Source organism: Nothoprocta perdicaria, unplaced genomic scaffold (genome assembly GCF_003342845.1).
Source record: "Nothoprocta perdicaria isolate Ctin4 unplaced genomic scaffold, notPer1 scaffold_48, whole genome shotgun sequence".
Taxonomy (NCBI): domain Eukaryota; kingdom Metazoa; phylum Chordata; class Aves; order Tinamiformes; family Tinamidae; genus Nothoprocta; species Nothoprocta perdicaria.
Window position 1 is genome coordinate 4442444 of NW_020455732.1, and position 23243 is coordinate 4465686.

Genomic DNA, 23243 nt, shown 5'->3' on the forward strand with positions numbered 1-23243 from the left:
CATCCCTTCCTCCCTCCTTCCCATCCCTCCATCCATCCTTTCCTCCCTCCCTCCTTCCCATCCATCCATCCCTCCATCCCTTCCTCCCTCCTTCCCTCCATCCATCCATCCATCCATCCATCCATCCATCCATCCATCCATCCATCCCTTCCTCCGCATCCATCCATCCATCCATCCATCCATCCATCCATCCATCCCCATCCATCTCATCCCATTCCACCCAGAATCCTCTTTTTCCAGCCTGGACACCCTTTGGGGTGCAGCACAGAGATGCAGGGCAACGGTCACCCCCTCCCTCCAGCACTCGGAGACCCCCAGCAGAGGCAGAGATGACATCCCAACCGTGGCAGTGGCCACCTCACCTCTCGGATGAAGTCCTCCAGGCTCCGCTCGCTGATGTCGTTGCTCACGGCGATAGAGATGCTCTCGAACCAGGGCACCTGGAAGCTGCAGAGAAAAGCAAAGGGGCGCTCAGCACCCCGCAGGAACCCTCTACACCAGCGAAAGGCACCTGGGGACTCACCGGGCACCACAAGCACGAAACACTCGGCGGATCTCCTTGGACTGCTGCGCCAGGTCCCCGCTGTCCAGGCGCACCCCGATGGCGCGGTAGCCCAGCTCGTTGAGCGCCAGGGCCACGGCGCAGAAGTTGGGAAGGCCGCTCCTGGTGGGGACAAGGGAAGGGTTGGTCCGGCGAGGACGTGGGAGCGATAAACGCTACCCAAAGTGGTCGGGCAGTGGAGGCTTCTCAAGAGCTGCCCTTTCCCCTCCTGTCCACAGCTCTGCCTGACGGAAAGAAGGGACCCATTGGGACCCATCACACTCCCCTTCTTCCTAACACCCGAGACCTGGGCTCCCGAGTAGGTGGGAGAGGCCTGGTGTCCTCACCGCATGACGCAGTAGGTGTCCAGCAGCCCCTGGAAGTTGCGTGGGAAGCTCACGGCGTAGGAGACGAAGGCGGCCAGCTCCCCCCGGTTCACTTTGCCCGGGGACACCCGCAGCAGCTCGCACACCCGCGGCAGCCACGACTCAGCCAGCGAGGGCAGATCCACCGGCTCTCCTCCAGCGGCGGGTGCCAGGACCTGCCCAATAGCCACGCTGCAAAGCCCGCTCTGCTGCCACCCAACGCTCCAAAATTACAGAATCATAGAATGCTTAAGGCTGGAAGGAGAATGCTTAATGTTGGAAGGGACCTCCAGAAGTCATCTATTCAAACCCCCCTGCACATGCAGGGTCACCTAGAGCACGTGGCACAGGGTTGCATCCAGGTGGGTTTTAAAGATCTCCAAAGAAGGAGACTCCACAACCTCTCTGGGCAGCCTGTTCCAGTGCTCTGTCACGCTCACTGTCAAGAAGTGTTTCCTTAAGTTCCTGTGGAACTTTTGGTGCTTCAATTTGTGGCCGTTTCCTCTAGTTCTATCACTGTCCACCACTGAAAAGAGGCCGGCCTCCTCCTCCTCACTGCCTCCCTTCAGGTATTTATACACACTGATCAGGTCCCCCCTCAGCCTCCTCTTCTCCAGGCTGAACAGGCCCAGCTCTCTCAGCCTTTCCTCACAGGGCAGATGTTCCAGGCTCCTGATCATCCTCGTAGCCCTAATTCACCCCCACAACCCATGTCCTAGCCCGGCCCATGGTCGAGGGACTGCGACGCTCACCCGGGGCTCCACCTCGGCCAGCGACGTGAAGGACATGATGAACGAGTGGGCCACGGTGCCCTGCACGGGGATGCCGTAGAGCTTCCCCGCCAGCACGTTGCTGGTGCAGTCGAAGCCTGCGGCGGGGAGAAGCAGAGGGTGAGGACGCAGATGCCGGGGAAGAGCCCGGAGGAGCCGCTCCGCAGGGCTGCGCTCACCCCCGATGTAGGAGTACTTGGAGGCGGAGAGGCCGCCGTCCGGGCCCTGCGCGCGACGCAGCCCCATCTCCATCAGCTTCGTGGTTGGGCCAGCGAGGAGGCGGAAGCGGGCGGCGTTCGTGGCCACCAGGCTGCGAGGGGAGGAAGGCGAGAGTCACACGAGACGCCCTGGGGGGACCCAGGGCACCACGTGCCCCATGGCCGAGGGATCCCAGCACCCCAGAGGCGGGTGCTCCTACCTGGCGTAGCTGACCAGGCACAGCAAGGTGGTCTCCAGCAGCTGCACCACCAGCAGCGGACCCTTCACCTGCAGGAGCGGGACCTGCGGGAAGAGCCAGGAGAGCAGTGATGAGGCCTCCTGGCCCAACGGAGCTGGAGCCAACAGCACCCGACAGCCAAGGTCGAGCCCTTATGTGTACAAGTTCCATCTCCATGTGAGGAAGAACTTCTTCACTTTGAGGGTGACAGAGCCTTGGCACAGGCTGCCCAGGGAGGCTGTGGAGTCTCCTTCTCTGGAGGTCTTCAAAACCTGCCTGGATGCAACCGGGTGTCCCGTGCTCTGGGTGTCCCTGCTGGAGCAGGGGGTTGGACTGGATGATCCCTAGAGCTCCCTTCCAACCTTAGCCGCTCTGTGATTCTGTGAGTCCCAGCTGAGTCGCCCCGGCCCGCGCTCACCCTGGAGAAGACGACGGAGCCTTCGGGCACGGAGGTGACGGTCACCTCCGAGGCGTCCACGGTGCACAGGTACTCGAAGAAGGCCTCCTCGGTGGTGCTGGGCAGGACGGAGCGCAGGTAGGCGATATCTGCGCGGGGAGGCGAGGGCGCCCGCTGAGCTGTGGCCCCTCGGGGGACTGCCCAGGGTCCTACACTCAGCACCCTGGTCCCGTGAGGGCTCTGCTTGCTCCCCTGAGAGATGCCCCAACCCAGGCATCCCAATGGGTCCCTCCATATCCCCCCAGGTGTTCCCTCTAAGTCCATGTCTCCATCCTCAGGTCCTAAGGTCCCTGTCCCCCCACCTACGTCCCCCGTCTCCTCCAGGCCCCTCAAGGGAGCTCCTGGTCCCTCTAAGGGATCTTACTGTGTTCTTGTCCCTAGGATCCCTCTGAGAGGTGTCCCTGTCTCCACGGGGGACTTCTTTGCTGCTCCAAGGGACATTCCTGCCCCACCTGAGTCCCCCTGAAGGGTCTCCTCACCCCTCTGAGCTGTCCCTGTCCCACCTAGGCCACCCAGCAAGACCCCCCCATATACCCCAAGGAGTCTCCTCACTCTTCTAAGGAAAGCCTGTGTCCCTCCTCCCCCAGGGCTCTAAGGGGTGTCCCTGTGCACCCCCCCCAGCTCCTTGTCCCCACAGGGTCCCTCTGAGAGATCTTACTGCCCCTGAGAAGTGCCCTTGTCCCACAGGGTCCCTCTGAGAGGTGTCCCTGTCCCTCGGGGTCCCTCTGAGGGCTCCTCCCTATCCCCCCAGGGGGTTCTTTGCTGCCCCGAGGGTCACTCCTGCCCCGAGGGACCTTCCCGCATCCCCCCGAGGGGTCTCTTCACCCCTCTGAGCTGTCCCTGTCCCACCTAGGCCACCCAAGCACCCCATGAGGGAAGCCCTTTGCCCCCCCCCCCGCTGCTACCCTTGAGGGCCCCCCCCCGGGGGTCCCCCACGATTGGGGGCGCCCCCGCGTCCCTCCACGCACCGGCGGCGGAGAAGCGGAAGGCGCGGAGGAAGCGCAGCGCCTCGGCCAGGCCGGCGCCGAGCGCGAAGGCGCCGCCGAAGGGGCAGCGGCGGAAGAGCAGCTCGGCGGCGGCGGGCGCGCGGTGCCGCCCGGCGCGCCAGTACCCGTACGCCATGGTGACCTGGTAGAGGTCCGTGAGCAGCGCCATGGCGGGCCGCGCCGCGCCGCCTGACCCGCCGCCGCCAATGGCGTGCGCCGCCGCGCGCAGGGGGCGCTGGGAAATGTAGTCCTGGCGCGCGGGGTAACAGGTCTACCCCGGGGCGCGCGCGCGGCCACCAGGTCTACGCCCTCTAGCAATGACACATGCCACTGCACATGGACACCGCGTACACCCACCCCCGACCTCCTAACAGTGCATGAGGACCCCGCTCACACCAGCATGGCAGAACGCAGAGCACAGACACAACACACAGCGAGGAAAACCAACACAACGGAGGAGAGGTCGCTAGGCTCCTCACTTGCACCTCCAGCTTTGACCTGTGGCTCGACACCGTGGCGCTCACTGTGCTGCTCAATGTTTGCATTTCACAGCTCGGATCTGGACCTTTGGACTCTGCAGCATTGCTACGCACCATTTATATCTACAGTGTGAAAGTCTCTCCTTTCACTGGCCGCGTCCTGGCTGGTCTCCTCATTCCTAAAGCACAGGATGATCCACGGAAGTGTCCTCCACAGGACAGCGAGAGCAGCAAAAGAAAAATAAGGAGGAAGTTCAGCTCCATGTGCCAAAGCCCAAAGAAGAGAAGGCTGAGAGGAGACCTGATCAATATGTACATGTTCCTGAGGGGAGAACGCAAAGAGGATGGGGCCAGAGTCTTCTCGGCAGTGGCCAGTGATAGGACTAGGGACAATGGGTACAAGTTGCAACACAGGCAGTTCCATCTCCATGAGAGGAGGAACTTCTTCACTGTGGGGGTGCCAGAGCCCTGGAACAGGCTGCCCAGGGAGGTTGGGGAGTCTCCTTCCCTGGAGGTCTTCAAAACCCACCTGGATGCAACCAGGTGCCCCGTGCTCTAGATGTCCCTGCTGAAGCAGGGGGTTGGGACTAGACCATCTCTAGAGGTCCCTTCCAACCTTAACTATTGTGTGATTCTGTGATTTGTGCACAAACCTTTAGCCACAGGCTGCTCATGCATATGCAACACCAAGGCAGGAATGTCATTACCTTTAATGACAGCAGGGAAAGGAGGAGAAAGATCCCAAAGTGGCCCAAGTAGCTCACAACACATCACACACCGACTAAATTATGCTCTGCAAAGAAAGACATCATACAATGTGCACTCCCAATCTTGACATTTATTACACTCCCACGGAGGTTATAAGTTGCTTCTAGATCTTGTTGAAAGCAGCAATGTCAACGCTCTGCACCTGAAACAGAACAAGAGCAGCAGCTGGGGATCACCAAGGTCTTCTCAAACATTCATCAAGTACATGTGGGGCCAGGATTTGACAGCACACACACATCTACTCAAAAATCAAGCAGAGCCCATTTCTCTTAGAACAGCTTGCCTGCTCTAAGAGCCCCCTTTTAGGTGGTTTAGCAGCTTTTTAGGTGCTATTTTGGACTGCTATGACCCCAGTCACAATAGGAAACTCCACTGCGCACTAGTTACTGAATGACTTTTAGAGTCCAACCTATGAAGAACACAGATAAAAACAATGTGACTTGTTTCAAAGGTGCAACTGTTACAAGATGTGTCCACTGTTACTTAGTGCACAGGTTGCTTGGATTTTGAGGTCTGTCTCCTCTCACAGGAGGAAGGATAACCCTAGCTGACAATTTTGCATCATTTCAAATAAAAAACATGGCACGATTCAAGAGCTGCAGACTTACATAGTCTTCAAACTTGGTGATCTCCTCCTCCAGGATGTCTGTCCCAACTTTGTCATCCTCCACTACGCACTGGATCTGGAGCTTCTTGATGCCATAGCCTACTGGGACCAGCTTGGAGGCGCCCCACACAAGCCCATCCATGTGGATGGATCGGACGCACTCCTCCATCTTTGCCATGTCAGTCTCATCATCCCACTGCCAAGACAAGAAATAAGAACTTAAGCATTTTCCAAGACATCACCAATAGCCCCAAGAGGTGTCCAACAACTCAAGACTACCACATACATGGCAAACAATGAGGGTGGGTAATATTATTCATTCAATATCATACAAATTAAGATGGGTGCACCCCAAAATCAGACAGGCTAACCTGAGCTAATCAACACGCTTTCACACATGTAACACATGCCCATGTCTCTGGTTTGAGCAGCAGCTTAAATTCAATACCACATTTCAGCTAATTCCAGCTGCCTTTTCTTGGCTGCCATTCCCACCAGACAATTAATTAGCTGATGGAGTTAGCCAAGCTAAATATGACTCTGCAGCAATGCTGTGTAGTATCTCAATTCTACCTGCAGACCCTTCATATGCAAAGGGATTTCTTCCTGGAGAAGCACATCTACTTTGGAGCACTCGCTTTAAAACAAATGCAAATATTTTTATCATTACCAAGGACATTTCTCTTTTGCGTAGCGCAAATCCCACCTTCAGGGCATGTTAGCCTGATTTTGCTTCAACTGATGAATGACCTTTCTTTAAAAGAAGGGGCTACTCCTGGTCATGGGCACCAGTATAATAACTGCCTGCACTTGCCATGGTTCAGAGGAGGCACCAGCAGGGCAAACACTGAGGATTCCAGCTGTGATATCTCACCCAACTCCAAATCTTGCTTGAAAAACCTTCAAGTTACATTCACTTCACCAGACAACTAAGGTCTGGAAGTGATTTGCAGCCTGCTGCAGCATGAGACACAAAACCTCACTCAAACTCCCCCTCTTTCAGATTACTCACCGGTTTAACATCCAGAAGGATAGAAGACTTGGCAATTAGACCTGGCTTCTTGGCCTTCTTCTCTGCGTACTGGCGCAGTCTCTCCTCCCGGACTTTGGCAGCCTCTTGGTCTTCCTCTTCGTCATCGCTACCGAAAAGGTCAATGTCGTCATCCTCGTCATCCTCTGCAGCGGTTGACTCAACTTTCTTTGCAATTGATGCAGATGGGAGAGCCACTTTCTTGGAGGGAACACTGAATGGTTCCACTTTCTTCATGGTAGTGACACGCATTCAAAGTGGAAAGAAAAATAATCTGCAGTTAAATCAGAGCAGCACTTGGGAACTCAATGCAACAATATATAGGAGCTCCTAAACCTACAAATAATTTTGTGAACTCATACATATAACTATATATTAGAATGAGGAGACCTCTGAAGCAACCTAAGACTTCATTATGATGAAGCACTCGGAGCAATGCTCTGCTGAGGCTCACCTGGGTTGGTGGAATCGATGCAGGCTGATGGGAGGTAGATGATTTTTCCAGCACATTCAGGCGGCTTTCCAACTTGGAGATGGCCAGCTGAAGATCTGCAACAACTGCAAGAAGGGACAGGGGGAAGGGAAGCTTATCTTGTAGGCTCTGGCATCAGCTCTCAAGTCAGACCTTGAGAGCTTTTGCCCCAAGTCGCTTTGCAAACATCAGCTGTCCCAGTCAGAGCAGAAGTATGCAAAGCTCTGACCAAAAAAGTGGTATGTGCTCACGTGGCCACGGGTGAGGTCAGTGCATGGTGGATGCTCCACAGGAGCTGGACCCACCAAATGTGTCTTCCCAGCAGAAGACTCTCCCCACTTACCACTGCGAAGGTTTTGATTTTCTACCTCCAGGTGAGAAATTCGGGAAACGAGTTCATTTTGATCACCAGAAGGCCCAGAAGAGGTTGTGCTCGCGCTCTGCAACGAGGAAAACTGAGATGAAACAAACCTGCTCCCAAGCTCAACGGGTCAGTGAAGCGCAGCACAGTCAAGCCTCTGGGGAAGAAGAGAGTTTTAAAGCTACCAAAGAACAAGGTCATTTCATCCAAAGCTCTATACCATGAAGCATGAAACATCTTATGGATCTTAAGTGGCAATGAGGAGTGCGGGATGAAGTCATTCCTTGCAGCCACAGATCATGAACTACCACTAAACATGCAGGAGGTTTGGAAAGCTTCACACCAAGCCCCTTCAGTGGGGCAGCTGGTCTCTTCTCACAAACTGCAGCACTGAAACGACCTGCCTAATGTCACACAAGTCACTGTGAAAGCTAGAAAGAGATGCCTGGATTTTTACTCTTATCTTCCCCACTCCAGCCTTTTAATTCCTCTCAAAACCCCCTGAAGCCTACTTGAATACATGACAATGAGGCCAAGCGAGCTCCAAAAGGACTTGTTTTAACAGCAAAATGCTTTCATTCCTTTAAGGAGGCCATTGTGTATAAATCAATTCTGCAAAAGGAGAAGGAAAAAAATACAGGCCTTCAAGTGTCAACATAACTGAATACAATAAGAGAGATCATTTATGCTCTTTCAGGTGCACATCATTAATGTGATCCTTGGTTACGCCTGGCAGGCTCCTAGTATCCTGGCAATCACTTGAGATGGAGGTGGCAAACGGAGCACACTGAAAGCTGGTCCTGGGAGAGATAACCCTGGGAGCAGCGTTCACAGGGAAGCAGCACGCGCTGCTTCTGGAAGGAAGGCCACAGATGCTCCTTTACCTACCCAAAAAGGAGCAGATGCCAAAAGGAAACGTCCCCAGAAAATCAGTCTGGGCAGCAGGTAGATACTCAGCAATACAAGCGCCGACCTGCGGTCCCCAGACCCGCTCCCCGAGACCCCCGGGGCTCTGTACTGCACAGCAGGAGCTGGGACTCCATCCCAAAGAGCAAGCGCCTCCCACGGCACAAGGTGGAGAGTTGACCTCCAGCCTCTTTGCTGGCAACACAAGCAGCTCCATCCACACGCAGGCGACTTACAGTTGAGCGGCCTGACTGCCTCTTGGCACGGGCAGAGGGAGCTTCTTTGCTACGCGGACCTGTCTTCTGCTGGAAAGGGCAAAAGGGGTTTTTGGGGGAGGATGGTTTTGGTGCAAGGGGAAGGAGAGAAGCACCTCAACTCATGCTGAAAGAAACGCTCGAGCACAGGCAGCAGACCCTCATGCAGGACAGACCGTCACTCAACGAGAAACAGCTTCACACCAGCTACGCTGCAACCAAAGTTCGCAGGAAAAGTCACCCATGAGCTTTGCCATCCTTTTGTTAACAAATCTCAGTGCTTGCCGAAGGGTCAAGCATGGCGGGGTAAAACCAGACAAAGCCACCCCGAACCTGGTCCTGGCCATTTTGCTGTCTGTACAGTAAGAGGTGCAGGAGATGCATGCGTTATCACAGCCACACAGCAGCTCTCAGCGAGCTCTCCTGCCAGGAGCCAAAGCATTCACTCTGTGGACACAAACACATGCAAAGCTACCGAGACCCTTAAGTTGTCCCCAGCTGCCACCACAGTGTCTTTCCCAGGGATAAAGACAGCAACAACCACCCTGCATCGAGCAACAACCACCCTGACCGAGCAACTCGATGCCAGACCCACCACATCAGGCCATTCCCAGCCCTACACACCACGACTTTAACATCAGTAAGATATTACCTGTCCATAGCAGTCTGAAACCCTAGTCACACTTCACAGATGAACATGGAAGCATTTCAACAGGCTCCACATTTTTCCTAGCAATTCTGGCGAGTTTGCACCCAGCTGCTGCCATTAGAGAAGCTGCAGCCCCCAGTTGGGGTTGCAGAACAGACAGATTTTCAACACAGACCCTTGCTGCAGAGCTCAGTTCTCCCTCCAAACTTCCCTTCCTTGTCAATAATATTCAAGGAATCTTGTGGAGTCTCGCCCAGCCTCACGGTCACTAACTGAGCACCTCAAAGATGCCAAAATCTCAGCTGAACCAACACTGTCCACTTGCCAGTCAGCACCCTGTGGATTTCCCCCTGCCATCCTGCAGCACAAAAATCCACAGCTCGGCAGGATCCTCTAGCTCAAAACGCACTTGCCAGCTTTGCAGAGCAGTGTCATTTAGGGGACGAGTTTGGAGAGGAAAATATCCGATTTCTTCCAGAAAAGATGCCCATGTGGCTCGCAATACTAAGACGAGGGGGCTCAGAAAGACTCTGCACTACATTTCAAACAAGGAAAGATGCAGAAAGAACATTCTGTTACTACAACAGGCTATTTTTCATGGGTATAAAATGCTAAGGTAAGAAAACTGTCGTGTATTTCCATACAGGTTGCCTGGGGAATTGCAGGAAGCAACTGCAGAGCTCTGCAGTGCACAAATAAATGACTCCCTTGTCACCTTATCCAGAGTCTTTAGGTGGGTGAGGTTGCAAACACTGATAAGGGGCCTGGAAAGTCACCTTTCCCAGGGCAGCAATTAAGCACCCTCCCATCAGCATACGATAAGGCAGGTAACCCAAGCACTCGAGGAGCTGCAATACCAACAGCTGCATTAATAGAGGTCTCCTATTTCTTCTGCTACTCAATGGAAATTTGCTGGCTCCCCTTGGCATTTTTTTCCACTTCTACTTAAAAAGGGAGGGTTATTTTTTTAAACTTTCAGAGATATGGTCGCCACTATAAACTGCATATTTACCTCCCGTCTGCTCTTTGCCACATGCAAGAGTTGCTGCTTCTGTGCCAAGAGAAGTCCCAGATGGGAAGTCCAATAGGGGTGTTTGCCAGTTTTATCAAGCAGTCGTTCAAAACACCCAAGATAGGAGCTCCACTTCATTTACATCCTGCACTGCCTCCTACCATACCAAGGATTACACATAAGTTCAATCAGGCAGGCAAAATATGTCCTAAATCACTGGGACATTTTTTTTAATGCTTAGAAAGGGTAGAAATTACAATCTAGTCTCTGAACTCACCTAAGAGCTTTTTAAAAATTGGGGAAAAGATGATGTTAAGCTCAACTTTATAAAGAAACACGCGCTGTTAGAGATGTGCAAATGTGCATGTTCTCCAATACAAAGTTTGGAGGGCACTCATGGCTCTGTACAAAAATTAACCCCATTTCATGCTTGCACAGTTGCAAAATCCTTCCACTCAAGTCAGTCTGAGCTCTGCAAGTTTTTGCCATGCTCAGAAACACTTAAATGAGCTGCAAGGAAGTGACTCTCAAGGACTGGAAGATGTTTTCACCCTCAAGACAAACAGGATGGATTCAGACTCATTTCCAAGCTGGTCAACCCTAGCTCCATGGCCTTGGTAAGCTGGTCAACCCTTGCTCTATGGCCTTGGGCAAGCTGGTCAACCCTTTCCAAGCCATTTGGGACATCTCTCACCACATGTGGTCTCAACATCGCTGGTTGCAGCACTAACGAAGTTCCAAACTCCATACGTAGGGAAGCATTAGCGACCTAGTAGACGTGTAAAGGGGAGGGGGATCGTTTAAAGCAGAGATGACCATGCAAAGCAGGATGGAAGGTATGTGCAAACAAATGTTTCTGGCATCAGAGAGGTTTCTACTCTCCCTTGGGAGATACAAATCACAACTTCAACAATCCTAACGCTCCAGTAGGGATTTCTAGCCACCACTACCGAACTGAAGCACATCTAAAATAGACCTTAGTAGAATTGCACCGACAGCTCTCCCATCTTACAAGAACCAACTCTTGATTGGCCATCTCCCTATCTTACCAGATCCAACTTTTCACAAGCTTCCTCCTCAGTTCCTACTAATAATTCTGCAGGTTTAGGGGGAAAGGCAACTTACATACAGAAATTCTGGAATTCTGGACAGAAAACAAAACCATGCTTCAGAATTATTCTGCAGATGCAATATGATTAATTTTGCTTTGAGGCATGAAAACAAAAGTTTAAATGTGTCCAAAAAGTCAAGTCTGTTCCCTGACAGAGCTAAGACACTGTGTAAGCCAGGGTAAGGCAAGCCCAGTAAAACAGGATTACAAAATAGTAAGGAAAAGAAGGAAGAGGTCATTGTGCTCGGCTTATCCCAGCAGCTGGAATACTCTGGGAGCAGAACAGCAGATATAAGTTGGCTAAATTATTACAGAGCACTCTTAAGAGCAGGGTAGACTCAAGGGCACAATTAAATTCTCAAGCCTGTGGAGTTTTCCTCAACAGAAGACTCAATGGGAGAAATTCTGCTAACAAAATTAACCTCCAGAAAAATCTGTGGTAATCTGGTAATTTGGTTCAAACATGGTAATAAACATCAATGTTTCCTGCTCTTTCTCACCACTTCTAGCCTCCATTCCTAGAGGAGGCAGGTCTTGGAGGAAGCTAATGCTCCATTTTACTTTGATCCTACAACTCCTTCTACTCAGGACAGTCATTTTCAAACACTTTCTAACACTTTCTACACACACACACAAAAAAAATCCCCAAATCCATCTGGGATGGTGGTTTCTTCCCCCGCATATTTGCCTTAAGTCCAAGCTCCAAATCTTAGGGAAGGGCTCATCATTTCTACTGAAAGCTCAAGCAGGTTACTAAAGGTCTGAACTTTAGCTAGCTCAGGAACATTTTCCCTACTGGAAAAGAGATGCTAAACAGCAGAAAGCAACATTAGAAAGCTTTACATCCGGGTATTTTCTCCTTTTTTTAGTATTACTAACCTGTTCCAGCTCTCACTGACTCCAGTTTCTAAGCTGCATGCAGGACCACTGAATACAACCAAGGCAAATCTAATCCTTTCCAACCAGCCTTTCTTCAAATTGGTCCTGCTCTTTCTGCCTCCATTTCCAAGTTTCCAGTTCTGCCCTATCTTGGATCATCCACACGAGCAGCTGCAGTTATTCCAGATGCCCAAGTTGCTTTTGCAGTGTCAAGTTCAACTGCACAGTGAGACCACCATGGGAAAAGCAGTTAATTCCACTGTATCCATCTCAGCTATGTATTCCTGCTTTAAGAAAGGAGAAATAGGAGGTATTCCTGTCAAGAAAGGCTGAATTCTGTCAGCGTACAGATCTAGAAATGTGTACTGTTATCTATCCCAAGACAGGGCTGTGCGGTCAAATCACTATAAGGACAGATATCCTCCAGATGGATCTTAAGTGCAAGTAAGTTCTAGTCCCATTGCTGAGATAAGAAACCAAGGCACATGGATCACATTCTGTGGCTGGTTTGGCCTCACCCATAAAACCAATACAACCCCATAAAACCCCACTTATTAGTTTAAGAGTTATTTCCTCTTGAAAAAGAGACCTAACACTGCTCTCTGGCGACTCATTTACGTATCAGCACCTAAACACCTCTAGAAAGGATATTACTTAACCTTTATGGGAGGCTCTGGAATTGAAGCTAGTAGCCAAGCTGAATTCCCTAGATGCAGCAGATGGAAGACACCATTTTTTTGCACATACCCTAACTGAAAGCAAAACAGGAAAGAGAAGGTGGCAGCTCAGTGTACCCCAAGAGACAAACATACCCATGCTGGCAGCTCAGTACTTTGCTCCCCAGCAAGGTTCTTTTAGCAGTAACTTGTTACTTCTTTTAAAAGACCCGTAGGAACAAATTCCACCAGGAGAAAAAAAGTTGAGGAATTTGAACTCAAATCCAGTTATTCTGGAAGGCTCTAGAGGCTGACAAGCAGGTAAGCAGCATGCAGCCCGGTAGCATCGGTGCTCTTGGTCAGAATGGAGCTACGCTGGCGGTACACAGCACTGCACACCTTGGTCATCTCCTCTAACTCAAAAATAAGAAGCCACAAAATCTATGAGGTGGTCGCAGTGGAGGTCTGTGAGATGCACCACAGCTAAAAATGATTGCGGGTAGTCAGCTGGTGAGAGAGCTTCAGTACTCACTCCGGCCAGCGATTTCTGGATATTCTCCCTGGCTCTGGCAATGTCGCGGAGGATCGTGCTGGCTCCGTTCTCCTGCAAACAGTGCAGAAAGAACCAAGACTTTTTAAAAAATATATATAGGAAACATACTGGAGAATGGTCAGAGAAGTTAGAAAAGGGGAAGATTGGAGAGTTTGCGGTTTTTTTTTTTTTAATTATTTTCTCAAGTGATTCAATGAGTACTGCAAAATTGGCTGCAAGAAGGATTGGTTCTAAGCCAAACAGCACAGACTGCAATCCTTGGTCACATTAGACCACGTGTCCACAAGATAATTCAGTCAAGAGCTTGTTAAGATTCTCTCCTTATTCCTATCTCAAATAGTCTGGACTGCTGCCATCAGAGAGGGGGCAGGAATCATTGCAGTCCTTTTATTTTTCCCTAATATAAACTCTTAATTTTACTCAGGTTAAAAAAAAAAGACAGTCCTGATAATCAAAGTCTCTAAGAAGATGCAACTCAGGACACAGCAGCCCAAATATTTTATTCTGCCACTGCTGTGTCTTAGGCTGGACTTGGAACATTCTCTCCCTAGGGCACAAATTCAGTTTCCAAGCTCCAATCACTCCTCGCCTCTCTCTGACTGAAATCCCCAAAACAAGATCCAAGACACGAAACCATCCCCTGGAAATTAAGCATAAGCCCCCAAATCCATGTCATACAGCTCACTGAAGAGCCACGACCTGGATACATTCAGGTTATCCACTTTCAGGTTGGAGACAGGCTTTATGGAATGTAGATTTTTCCTTTTCCTCTTAGCATTTAAGTGAGTGACAAATTAGTGCAGAACCTCCAACAGAGCCTTCACACCAATTCTCACATGAATTTTCATCCAAAGCTTCCTATGTGGCATGAAATAGTCCAACCACTCTAAGAACATTGTGAAAATTTGCTCCTTAGCAGCTACTTCAAGTACTTAAGTTCTAATGCAAGCGCCCTGGGTGCTGTACTAACACTACCACATGCAGCAGGAATAGAGCAGAGCATGCCTAAAAGCTGCTACATAAGCAACAAGCCCTTACACACTCAGCACTCAAATGCAAGATCTTCCATGAGAGCACACTTCTGTTGCATGGGGTACAAAGAGGAGCAAAATTCCTCCTTTCTCTGGAGTCACGGTACCCCGGCACAAGCATTTGATCTCCACCATATCCCTTGCCAAGGAAAGCTTAGCTGCTCTAAATCCTGAGCAAAACAGCATTGCCCCTGTTTGAAGGGGTCCAGGTCAACTCTTGGTCTACCACACTGCTCATCCCATCAGTAAAACTACAGCTTTCAGGGTACGTGGCTGAAATGACACCCAAATGGGATCACAAACAGCACCCACACCCTGTCAGAGCAGCCAGATGAATTGTACACTGCTGTTGTGCACTGCTTCACCTGTTGCCTCTCTGTTTCTCCAAGGCTACCACCTCTCAGATGCACCCCATCTCCCAATACCAACCCCTTAACTCTTCCCCTGGTGGTCCTAGAGAAATTCTTCATGGTCCAGAGAAGATCATAATCCAAAAGACAAACCATGATGGGGAAAGAGGGACTTGGAAAGCCTCAAGAGAAGACTCTCAAACTTGGAAAAAACAGCACCCAAAGCAGAAATGATAAAGAAATACATGTTTCTACCCCAGGCAGACAGGGTCCTGCTTTTGCTTCCCCTCTGCACTAGCTCATTAAGCTGCAGCACACTGCTAACCCAGCCACACGTGAAATCCAACGTTACCTGTTGCTGTGAAGAACTGCTAACCGGCCCGTTCATCTGCTCGTAGTATCTTCTCTCAGCATCATCATACTTGTATTTGTCAAACCAGATCTTCTCGTGTGAGAAGTCGACTGCCATTTTTCTGCAGAGAAGAAGCAGCAAAGTGAGTTTCTGGAAGCATTTTAAGGGAGCACATTGCAAAGAACTTGTCAGAGCAGCATTTCCTTCTCCTGGAAAGCTGTACCTCTGCACTCAGACATATCCCCTCTCGCAGAAAGCTTTAAATAAATGGGATCCTATTAAGAGGAGCATCTAATCACCCGCCCATCTGCCCAGTCTGACCTGCATTTCATGACAGAGGACCCAGCGGGGACAGAATATAGCAGCTGATCTGTACCTACTTCCACAAAATGCCATCTGGAATCGGATTTTCTACATCACATCAGACACACGGTTGAATCAAAGATGTCCTGCGCATGAGACAACCACAAACAGGGCAGGCTTTTTCACTCTTAAGATATCTGGTCAAAATGAAACCAAAGCCTGAAGCACACGGAGCTCCAAACAGAATATACAACACTACCACATCTCAGCAGGGAGCTCTGGACACTATTGCTCACAAATTAACATATGTCCCCCTTTGGAAGTTGACAGAATTGTTTAGAAATCAAAACATCATCAGTGTCATGTTTGCAAGAGGGACACCTACCACTATGATGGAAGGAACAGCTGAGAGGTTTCTAATATTGCTCTGAAAAGGCTTAAATTGCTTTTTCTTTCATTGTAGCAGCTTCCAAAGGTTGTTTAATCTCAACTAGAAGGCAAACGATAGGGCCGCTGCAATAGTCAAAGAGGATGTGCCCAATATTTTAAACCAAGGACAACTCCAGACCAGAAGTCAGATATATTCCATGTAACAACACATGGAATTCTCTAGGGAAGGGCCAAAACTATGAACACATATCCAGTTAAAGGGAAAACTACTCCAACTAGGACATGACAAAAGGCATGCACGCATTAAAGCTTGACTGCAACCCCTACTCCAAACTACCTAATTCAGCATCACCTATTCTAGCAACTCTTAAATTTAAGGGATAACAGGGTCAGCTCATCCTTCAAGAGCCTCTCTTTCCAGTGTAATTGAAATATATACATTATCCAGTGGTATATAAAACATGCCCAGCAAACACTTTATCACATTGCACCTTTCCAAAGGCTCAAGAAGGAAGCCTTGAGATGTGTCTGTCCTTAAACATGCACTAGTTTGATTTATGTTACATATACAAAGCTCATCTGTAATTTTCAAGCTCATTCTTCTACCCAGCCATGATAAGTACCTATCAAATAAGCAGTGATCCAGTCATTCTATCACATCCCCAATTTAACAGCAGCTTCCAGAAGGGTTTAACAGGTTAACAAGGCGACTTTGCCCTATCCAAAAGCAAACAAAGCACCTGCTCCTACTAGGCTGCATTTATCCAAGGCTCTCCAACAAGCTGGGTACCAGCAGCAACACCAAAATAGTTGCCTCTTGCATGGATTTTACCAGCCAAACTGCTGGGCACTGAGTTCTCCTGAAAAAGATGGGGATAGCTGCTTCTCCAAGGAAAACTGGACCTTTCAGTAGAAATACAGAGCAAAAAAGCACTATATTGAGTGCTCAAATTCAAACCTGAATTCACCCTAGTAGGTCTGTTTGAACCGCATCTTTGTGCCCTCCAGCTCCTCACTTTGTACCTAAAGGGCTTTGCCCTGGAGTCCCCCATGTCTAGACAGCCAAACCCTAGCTCAACTCTCAGCTCTTGCTTTAAAGACTTAACCTTTCTGGTGACACAAGACAAACAGCCTTCTCTTTTTTCCACTGGGATGTTTTAACCATGAGCATTCACCAAGTGAAAGGGAGAATCTCCTTGCAGGAATTTCTCCCTCGTTACCCCTGCCCACAATCTTGAGTTGGCTCAAGATCACCCTCTCCCTACACGTTGGTCCTCAAGGATGTTTGGCTTCTACACATGCAAATCCTTTCGGCTCGAGCCTGACCCGGCAGTTTTGCACGTGTGAGCGTTACCCCACATTAAACTTCTCCTACTTAGTTTCTGGAGCAGGTACGCTTGAAGCACGAGAAGCTGGTAGAGGTTTTGCTACTGTAGATTCCAGCACCCTTGTGTCCTCTCCCGTTTTGGACATTTTCTGAGCTTCCAAAGAATAGTATCGAGCCTCAGCACTGTCGTATGTCAACTTGTTAAGCCACACTGGTTCACTGTCCTCGTGTAGGAAGTAGTAAGTGGATGGAGGGGGAGCAGCAGCATTGGGAAGCAGAGAGCAGGTGATCTCCTCACGCTTGATGTCCATTTGCCTCCCAGGGCTCTGAGTCTTCCCGTCCTCGTGCTCCCTCTTCAAGGCTTCAGGGCCGCCACGGTTCTGCAGTCTGGCTTTGCCTGGTGGGTGCCCATCAAACATGTTCTCGTAGAAGCTCTTCTCGGCGTCATCGTAGAGGGGTTTCTCCAGCCACACCTCGGACATGAGGGCCTGCAAGCTTGAAATCTGTGGCTTGCCGTTCACTGTCTCGCGCACGTCGGTAACGAAGGGAGCGTTAGGATGGGCTACGGCGTCCGGAGCTAAGCCTGGCGTGGCAGGGGTAGGCAAGGCTGTAACATAACCTTCATCCGGCGTCCTCAGTCCAACGCCACCTCCGTTGGACCACACGGATGGGATGCTCAGGATGTGCGGAGGGGCAAATAACTGGGATTTCTCGATGAACGCCTTCTCGGCTTTATCAAAGTCGAGTTTGTTAACCCAGACGCCCTGAACAATATGGTGACATGCAGAGAGAGTACCATGGGAGCAGGACAGGGCCGCTGAGAACATCCTCAGCTTCGAAACATCTTGGGCAACTTCAGAGCTGGGCGCTAAAGCAACCTGCTCAGCAGGGAGTTGAGTCTCCAGCGCCTCCTGGTTCTGCCAATCCACTATGTTTTTCCTGTACACATTCTCCGCGTGGTCATAGAGAGGCTTGTCGAACCACACGTGATCAGCAAGCAAGCCCGAGAGAACAGAGTCTACCTTGGAGAGCACATTTTTGGGCTTCGGAGAGCGCTTCCTTTTCTTCTGCTTCTTCCCATTCCTGCCTCTTTTTGGGCACTCGCTTTCAGCAGAGTCATCGTTGCAGACTCCATTCACAGCCTCCACCTCCTGGTTTTCCTCCGGGGCTGCGGCGGCCAGCAAGGCCTCTCGCTCATAGTGGAGCCTCTCAGCTTCATCGTATTTGTGCTTGTCTACCCACACTTTCTCTATCGGACACGGAGGCTTCCTCGTCCTCATCTTCCAAAAAGGGACAGCATTAAGAGATAAGCACAACAGATGTAGTTGCAAAGAAAAAAATTAATTAAAGCAAGGGCATGCAGCAGACTTCAGCGATCTCCTAAGTCACACAAAGGTATCCCAAGCCACCATGTCATTATTTACATTAAAGCATCTAAGCATTTAATTCAATCTCTACATTTCCATGTTTTGCTATAAATTTTAATTCAAGGGAAGTTAAACAGTCTGAAAACGTATCTGGTTTCTGACGACAAAATCAAGTTCCTCCTAAAATACCTCTGTTCTGACAAATACCTTTCTACGTTACTATATATCACCCTTTAAAACACCCTTTAATATTTAAAAAATAACACCCTTTAGCACAAAAGGCACTTTAAAAGTTGTTTTGAAAGCAGCTCTCTGGACAAGCTCACTAAGGTTTTGCTCAAAGCCCTGGTATACAGAAGGCATTTTTTAAGTTAGTGGATTAGTCCCAAATTAGTAGTTCAACCCACTCAACTAGGCACTGATTTGGGGCAAAAAAGGCTAAAAAGAGATGCACTGACTCATGACTATGTTTAGAGGTCATTGCTTACATGGATTTGTGTTTTACTATCTGGAAGCCAGCAGAGGGAGCAGACTTAAAAACCAACAGCCTCAGCTACTGGGCAAATAACTTAGATCTATTATACGATTTTACCTAAAAATGTCATCTTTTCAAAAATAATCTTTTAAGACAAACCTATTTAAACAGGATTTGCCAGCACAAAGGTTAAGAGGAGATGTTCGCCAGAGCAGCATCTGCATGTTAGTAATTTGGAAGAGTGGAAAAGGATCAAGCGCTGCAAATTACAGATGAATTTTGCAGCAACTGCTGTTCCAAATGGTGCTCCGCTGCAGTGCACGGGTTCAAAATAAGGTACACCTAGATCTAGTATATTAATCCAAGACGAGCTTCCAGAAAGGAACATTATCTGCAATGGGTCTAGCAAGAAATTCAGATGTGACTTGATATTGTTCAAATCATAGCCCTCAAATATTTAATTTGCATTGTCACCGTCAGATTAGCCTCTAGAAAACGCACGGTCGCTTGACAAAAATGGATCAGTTTTGCCCTAAAAATGAAATAATTGACCCAAAGCACTGAAGCTGCAGTAAAACCACTAATTTTGAGGGCAGGGTTGCACTGCTGAGGACCCTCAAGATGGCAAGGTTTGTTTTAGAGATTAAACCCAAGGACTGTTTTGAACCACAGAGATACACAGCTAATATATTAAATAAACCTGTAATACTTAATTCTAGCAGATATTAGAGGAAAAAAATGTGCAATAATCTGTTTATAAGGCTAATAAAAACTTTAACGCTTGCAATTCCACCAATTTTCCAGAAGGAGCAAAAAGCAGAGGGCAACTAGAGGGTACTTACTTTTTTAGTTCCTATGAGAGCATTAGGAAAGAAGAGAGAGTTAGAAAAAGCTTCAAGCTCTAGAGATGCAGCAGCTTCCCCAAAAATACATAATACCTCAAATTTATCCTGCAGCAGCTCCAGAACTACTCTCCTCTTCAGCCAGCTCCACAGATACCCAGTTCCCTTTATTCTTAAATAACGAGCAATAAACAAACTTTGGAGCAAAAACCTCCAAGAGGATCTAACGTGATGGGGAACCAGTTATAGGGTGTCCCAACCTGCCAAACAAATCATTTAAGTTGCTCCCAGCTGCTTTCAGAAGGTGCCAGAATAAGTTCTGGAGCTCTTGGATTGAGAAAACTAAACATCAACAGCTGCAAATACAGTTTTCAGAATTAAGCAACAGCTGCAATGTCAGATTATAAACTCGCACAATTGCAGGTATTTCTCCCAGAAATCAGCAATCTATACAAGAGTTTATTTATTAAAGGGAGAAATAAAGTGCTAAAACCAGCACTAAAGTCTGGCTCAAAGGAATTTAAATGATGTTTTCTTCTATTTTTTTTTTAAACCTGGACAAATCTCCCAAAAGGTTATCAAACACCATTTTCCAAAAATAAGTGCAAGACACTTGCAACACCTCCCTGTTTCAATGCTAGCTCATTGAGCTCAAGTATGATTCAGATTGTCAATGAAGTTGAGCTTACAAACATGGGCAAGATTTGGAAAAATCATACACCAATCCCTGTCTGCATTCATAATTTATAATTCTTCCCCAAAACAACCAGAAAAAAAGCACACATGGTCAGATTTCAGTTACAAAAACTACCATCTCAGCTGGTAGAAACAGCCTGATAAGAGATTTGAGCTGCAAATCATTAATACCAGGCCTGAGTGCTACCAGATTTCCTAGTGTATGAATCTACTCCCTATCAGCCATGAATTGACCTAGAGAGGCATTTTGCAAAGTAGAAATTCCTCAGAAAGGCAAATGCTATTATTAACACTGCTCAATGACAAATATCGAATGGCTGTCAACATTTGGACTTGTCTTTAATGCCCTCTGGGAGCTTACAGAAGATCCAAGAGAGCAATTTTTAATCATATCTGTAGCTCAAAAGTTCGGGCTTTGGTTCTTGCTTCTCACCACTTCCTGGGGATTTCACAGTCAGAACAAAACTAGGCCTGATTTCCAGTGCTGCAGGGAAATGCAAAAAAAAAAAAAAAAAGTTAAAAATAGGCTATGAAACTATTTCTATTGTAACTCTGTAAATCCTAAGCTTCCTTTGGATTTAAGTTATTTAATTGCATTATCCCCTTAAATCTGGTTGCTTTTTAAGAAGTCACTAAGTATCAGGCACACAATACATTACAGTAAGTCTGTAGCCAAATAAAAAAGTCAACTCCAACTCCATTTATTAGTTTCAGAGCAGCCATCCTTTCCCTTCTGTCCAAAAGGGTTAAATTTGTCCTCAGTAGAGAAATCTATAACATAAATCTGGCTCTTTCTGGAGCCCCATTACACAAATATTTGCTGCAGTCTCCTAAAGGCACTAAATAAATCGTTTCAGATCTTACACAACTTGCACTGTGATTTTCAGCTGTGTCAGATTGACCAGCCGGATGCCGACAAGACAGAGACAGTCAAAGCACCACGGTTTGAAAGCTGCTCTCTGGGGAAAAATTTACCCATTCAGCCTAATTTAAATCATCTCCTGCTGCAGATTCCAAAAAGCAACGAGACCGACAGGGTCTCGCTGCTGGAAGCTCTGCCCCAATCTTTCATTTTGCACATTTGTTTATGTGGCGCAGGTGACAGACACAGCCAAAACGGTGGTTCATTTATATTTAGTTTTATATTTAGTTATATTTAGTACTTCTATGATATCGCACATGCTGCACTGCCCTCCCCATCTGATTCCTCATCCCAACAGCAGCCAGAAACAGAGAGGAGCACATGGAAACCCCCCAAAAAAGGACTGACAGCACCCAGGGGATGCCAGAACTGCACTAAAGATGGAAGCAAGAAGGTTTTTGCTGTTCCTCCCCACTCAGGATGAGCCATTCTTGTCCCAAGACATCCACATTACTTGTGCTATCCTAGGAAAGCGCTTCCCAGCCTGTTCCTCAGAAAACAGCACCCAAACGTGATCCTTTTAAAGGCTCAATGCTTCGTCCCAGTCCTGTTAATGAAGAGACAATCAAGGACACGGGATGCAGTGGTAGGGGGGGATGGGAAATAATAAGTCACCTTCGCAAATGGAACAATAAAAGAGCAGTTGAGGAGCAGCAGAAGAGCTCAAGTGAAGAGGAAAAAAGTCCTATCTGCAAAGTGAGAAAGAGGGAAGAACGCCCACCTGGAAAAGGAGGGGAGGGAATTACAGCTACCCGGCCAACTAGAGGGTTTTCCTCTCCCAAATGAGCACAGCCACCTCTGAACATGAGGTTGTGATTGATGCTAAAACATGAGGCTATGAACTACGCATGAAAGGGTAAAATTGCATTGATTTTGCAGAATGCCGGGAGGGAAATGGGGAGAAACGAGACCACAACAGCCTCCGAGCTACCTCTGCACTTCTTCCAGGCTGCAGGAAAGCAGCTCTGCTGCTACTGCTCCACCTCAGCTCTACCCATTCCCCAGACACCGCTCGAAAAACGAAACTTCCTCAATGAGCTGTCACTGAAACACATGCCAAAAATAAAAGAATAAAAAGGCACAAAAGCAGGTGAGATCACAAGGATGGCCAGAGCTGCAGGGGGTGACAATGACAACATACAGGGAGCAAAATGCAAGGAGTGCAGAGTGTGGGTGCTGGAAAAGGGAGGTGAAAAAGCAAAGGTGGGAAGGGAGGATCATTCCCATCTGGGATGCAGGAGGTGGAGCAGGACACTTGAGGCTCTGGCTAGGAGGAAGGATGAAAGCCTTGATGCTGCAAAAATATTCCCAGCTCCAATATGAGTTTGGAGCAGCGGCAAAGAGCACCGGGCCTGGCTTAGATCAAGGCATTTCCCACTTATGGAGGGCTGGCAGCTGCTCTGCCTCGCATGGAGAGGCAGCTCAGGTTTCTCTGCGCCACAGCAGCCTGCCTAGGCACGCACAGGGAAAAGAACCTCGGTATTTTTGGGGGGTACACACAGATCCATCTTCTGCTTCCGAAGCCTGTGAGCAGGGCGAGGGGATCCCACAGGGAAAAGGGATCCCGCCGGGAAAGGGGGTGCCGAACAGCCCTGCCCTCAGGACTGGGGCATGAGCACCACAAATATTTGGGTGATGAAAGAAATCCCATGGATAACGGGAGCGATAAAGGGAAGGGGTATGGAGAAACCTTCCCCCTGGCCTGCAATAGAAGGGACCTCACAAATGACAGGGAGAGGGGCACAGCCCCTGCCCCAAAACTTGAGGGGAGAGCAAAAAGACCTCACGGATGCAGCGGGGGGATTCAACCTCCTTTCCCAACTTCTGTGAGGGGAAGAAAGACCCCAGGGCTAAGAGGGGAGTGGGGGTGGAAGGGGCACAGAGGCCTCTCCTTCC

General features: G+C 48.9%; 2 protein-coding genes across 4 annotated transcripts in view; both read right to left on the bottom strand.

The window, feature by feature from the left end:
- NAPRT (nicotinate phosphoribosyltransferase) overlaps positions 1–3733 on the bottom strand; it is a 5188-nt gene extending 1455 nt beyond the window's left edge. The window contains exons 1-8 of the mRNA XM_026047135.1: positions 3538–3733; positions 2531–2658; positions 2095–2177; positions 1856–1986; positions 1659–1774; positions 889–1082; positions 524–664; positions 363–447 (exon numbers count right to left, since the gene is read on the bottom strand). Of these exons, the coding sequence (XP_025902920.1) occupies positions 363–447; positions 524–664; positions 889–1082; positions 1659–1774; positions 1856–1986; positions 2095–2177; positions 2531–2658; positions 3538–3724 (1065 nt within the window). The 5' untranslated portion in view covers positions 3725–3733. The remainder of the gene's footprint in view (positions 1–362; positions 448–523; positions 665–888; positions 1083–1658; positions 1775–1855; positions 1987–2094; positions 2178–2530; positions 2659–3537) is intronic.
- Positions 3734–4852: 1119 nt separating this feature from the next.
- Positions 4853–23243, bottom strand: part of EEF1D (eukaryotic translation elongation factor 1 delta) — an 18746-nt gene continuing 355 nt past the window's right edge. Inside the window, exons 2-10 of one of the 3 annotated variants that reach the window (XM_026047116.1) lie at positions 19730–19740; positions 17094–18325; positions 15026–15146; positions 13272–13343; positions 7255–7351; positions 6894–6997; positions 6422–6670; positions 5411–5605; positions 4853–4944 (exon numbers count right to left, since the gene is read on the bottom strand). In XM_026047116.1, the coding sequence (XP_025902901.1) occupies positions 4906–4944; positions 5411–5605; positions 6422–6670; positions 6894–6997; positions 7255–7351; positions 13272–13343; positions 15026–15146; positions 17094–18325 (2109 nt within the window). In that variant the 5' untranslated portion in view covers positions 19730–19740 and the 3' untranslated portion in view covers positions 4853–4905. Of the gene's footprint in view, positions 4945–5410; positions 5606–6421; positions 6671–6893; positions 6998–7254; positions 7352–13271; positions 13344–15025; positions 15147–17093; positions 18326–19729; positions 19741–20786; positions 20915–23243 lie in introns of those variants that run through there. The other 2 variants (XM_026047117.1, XM_026047118.1) reach the window with 2 other exon arrangements.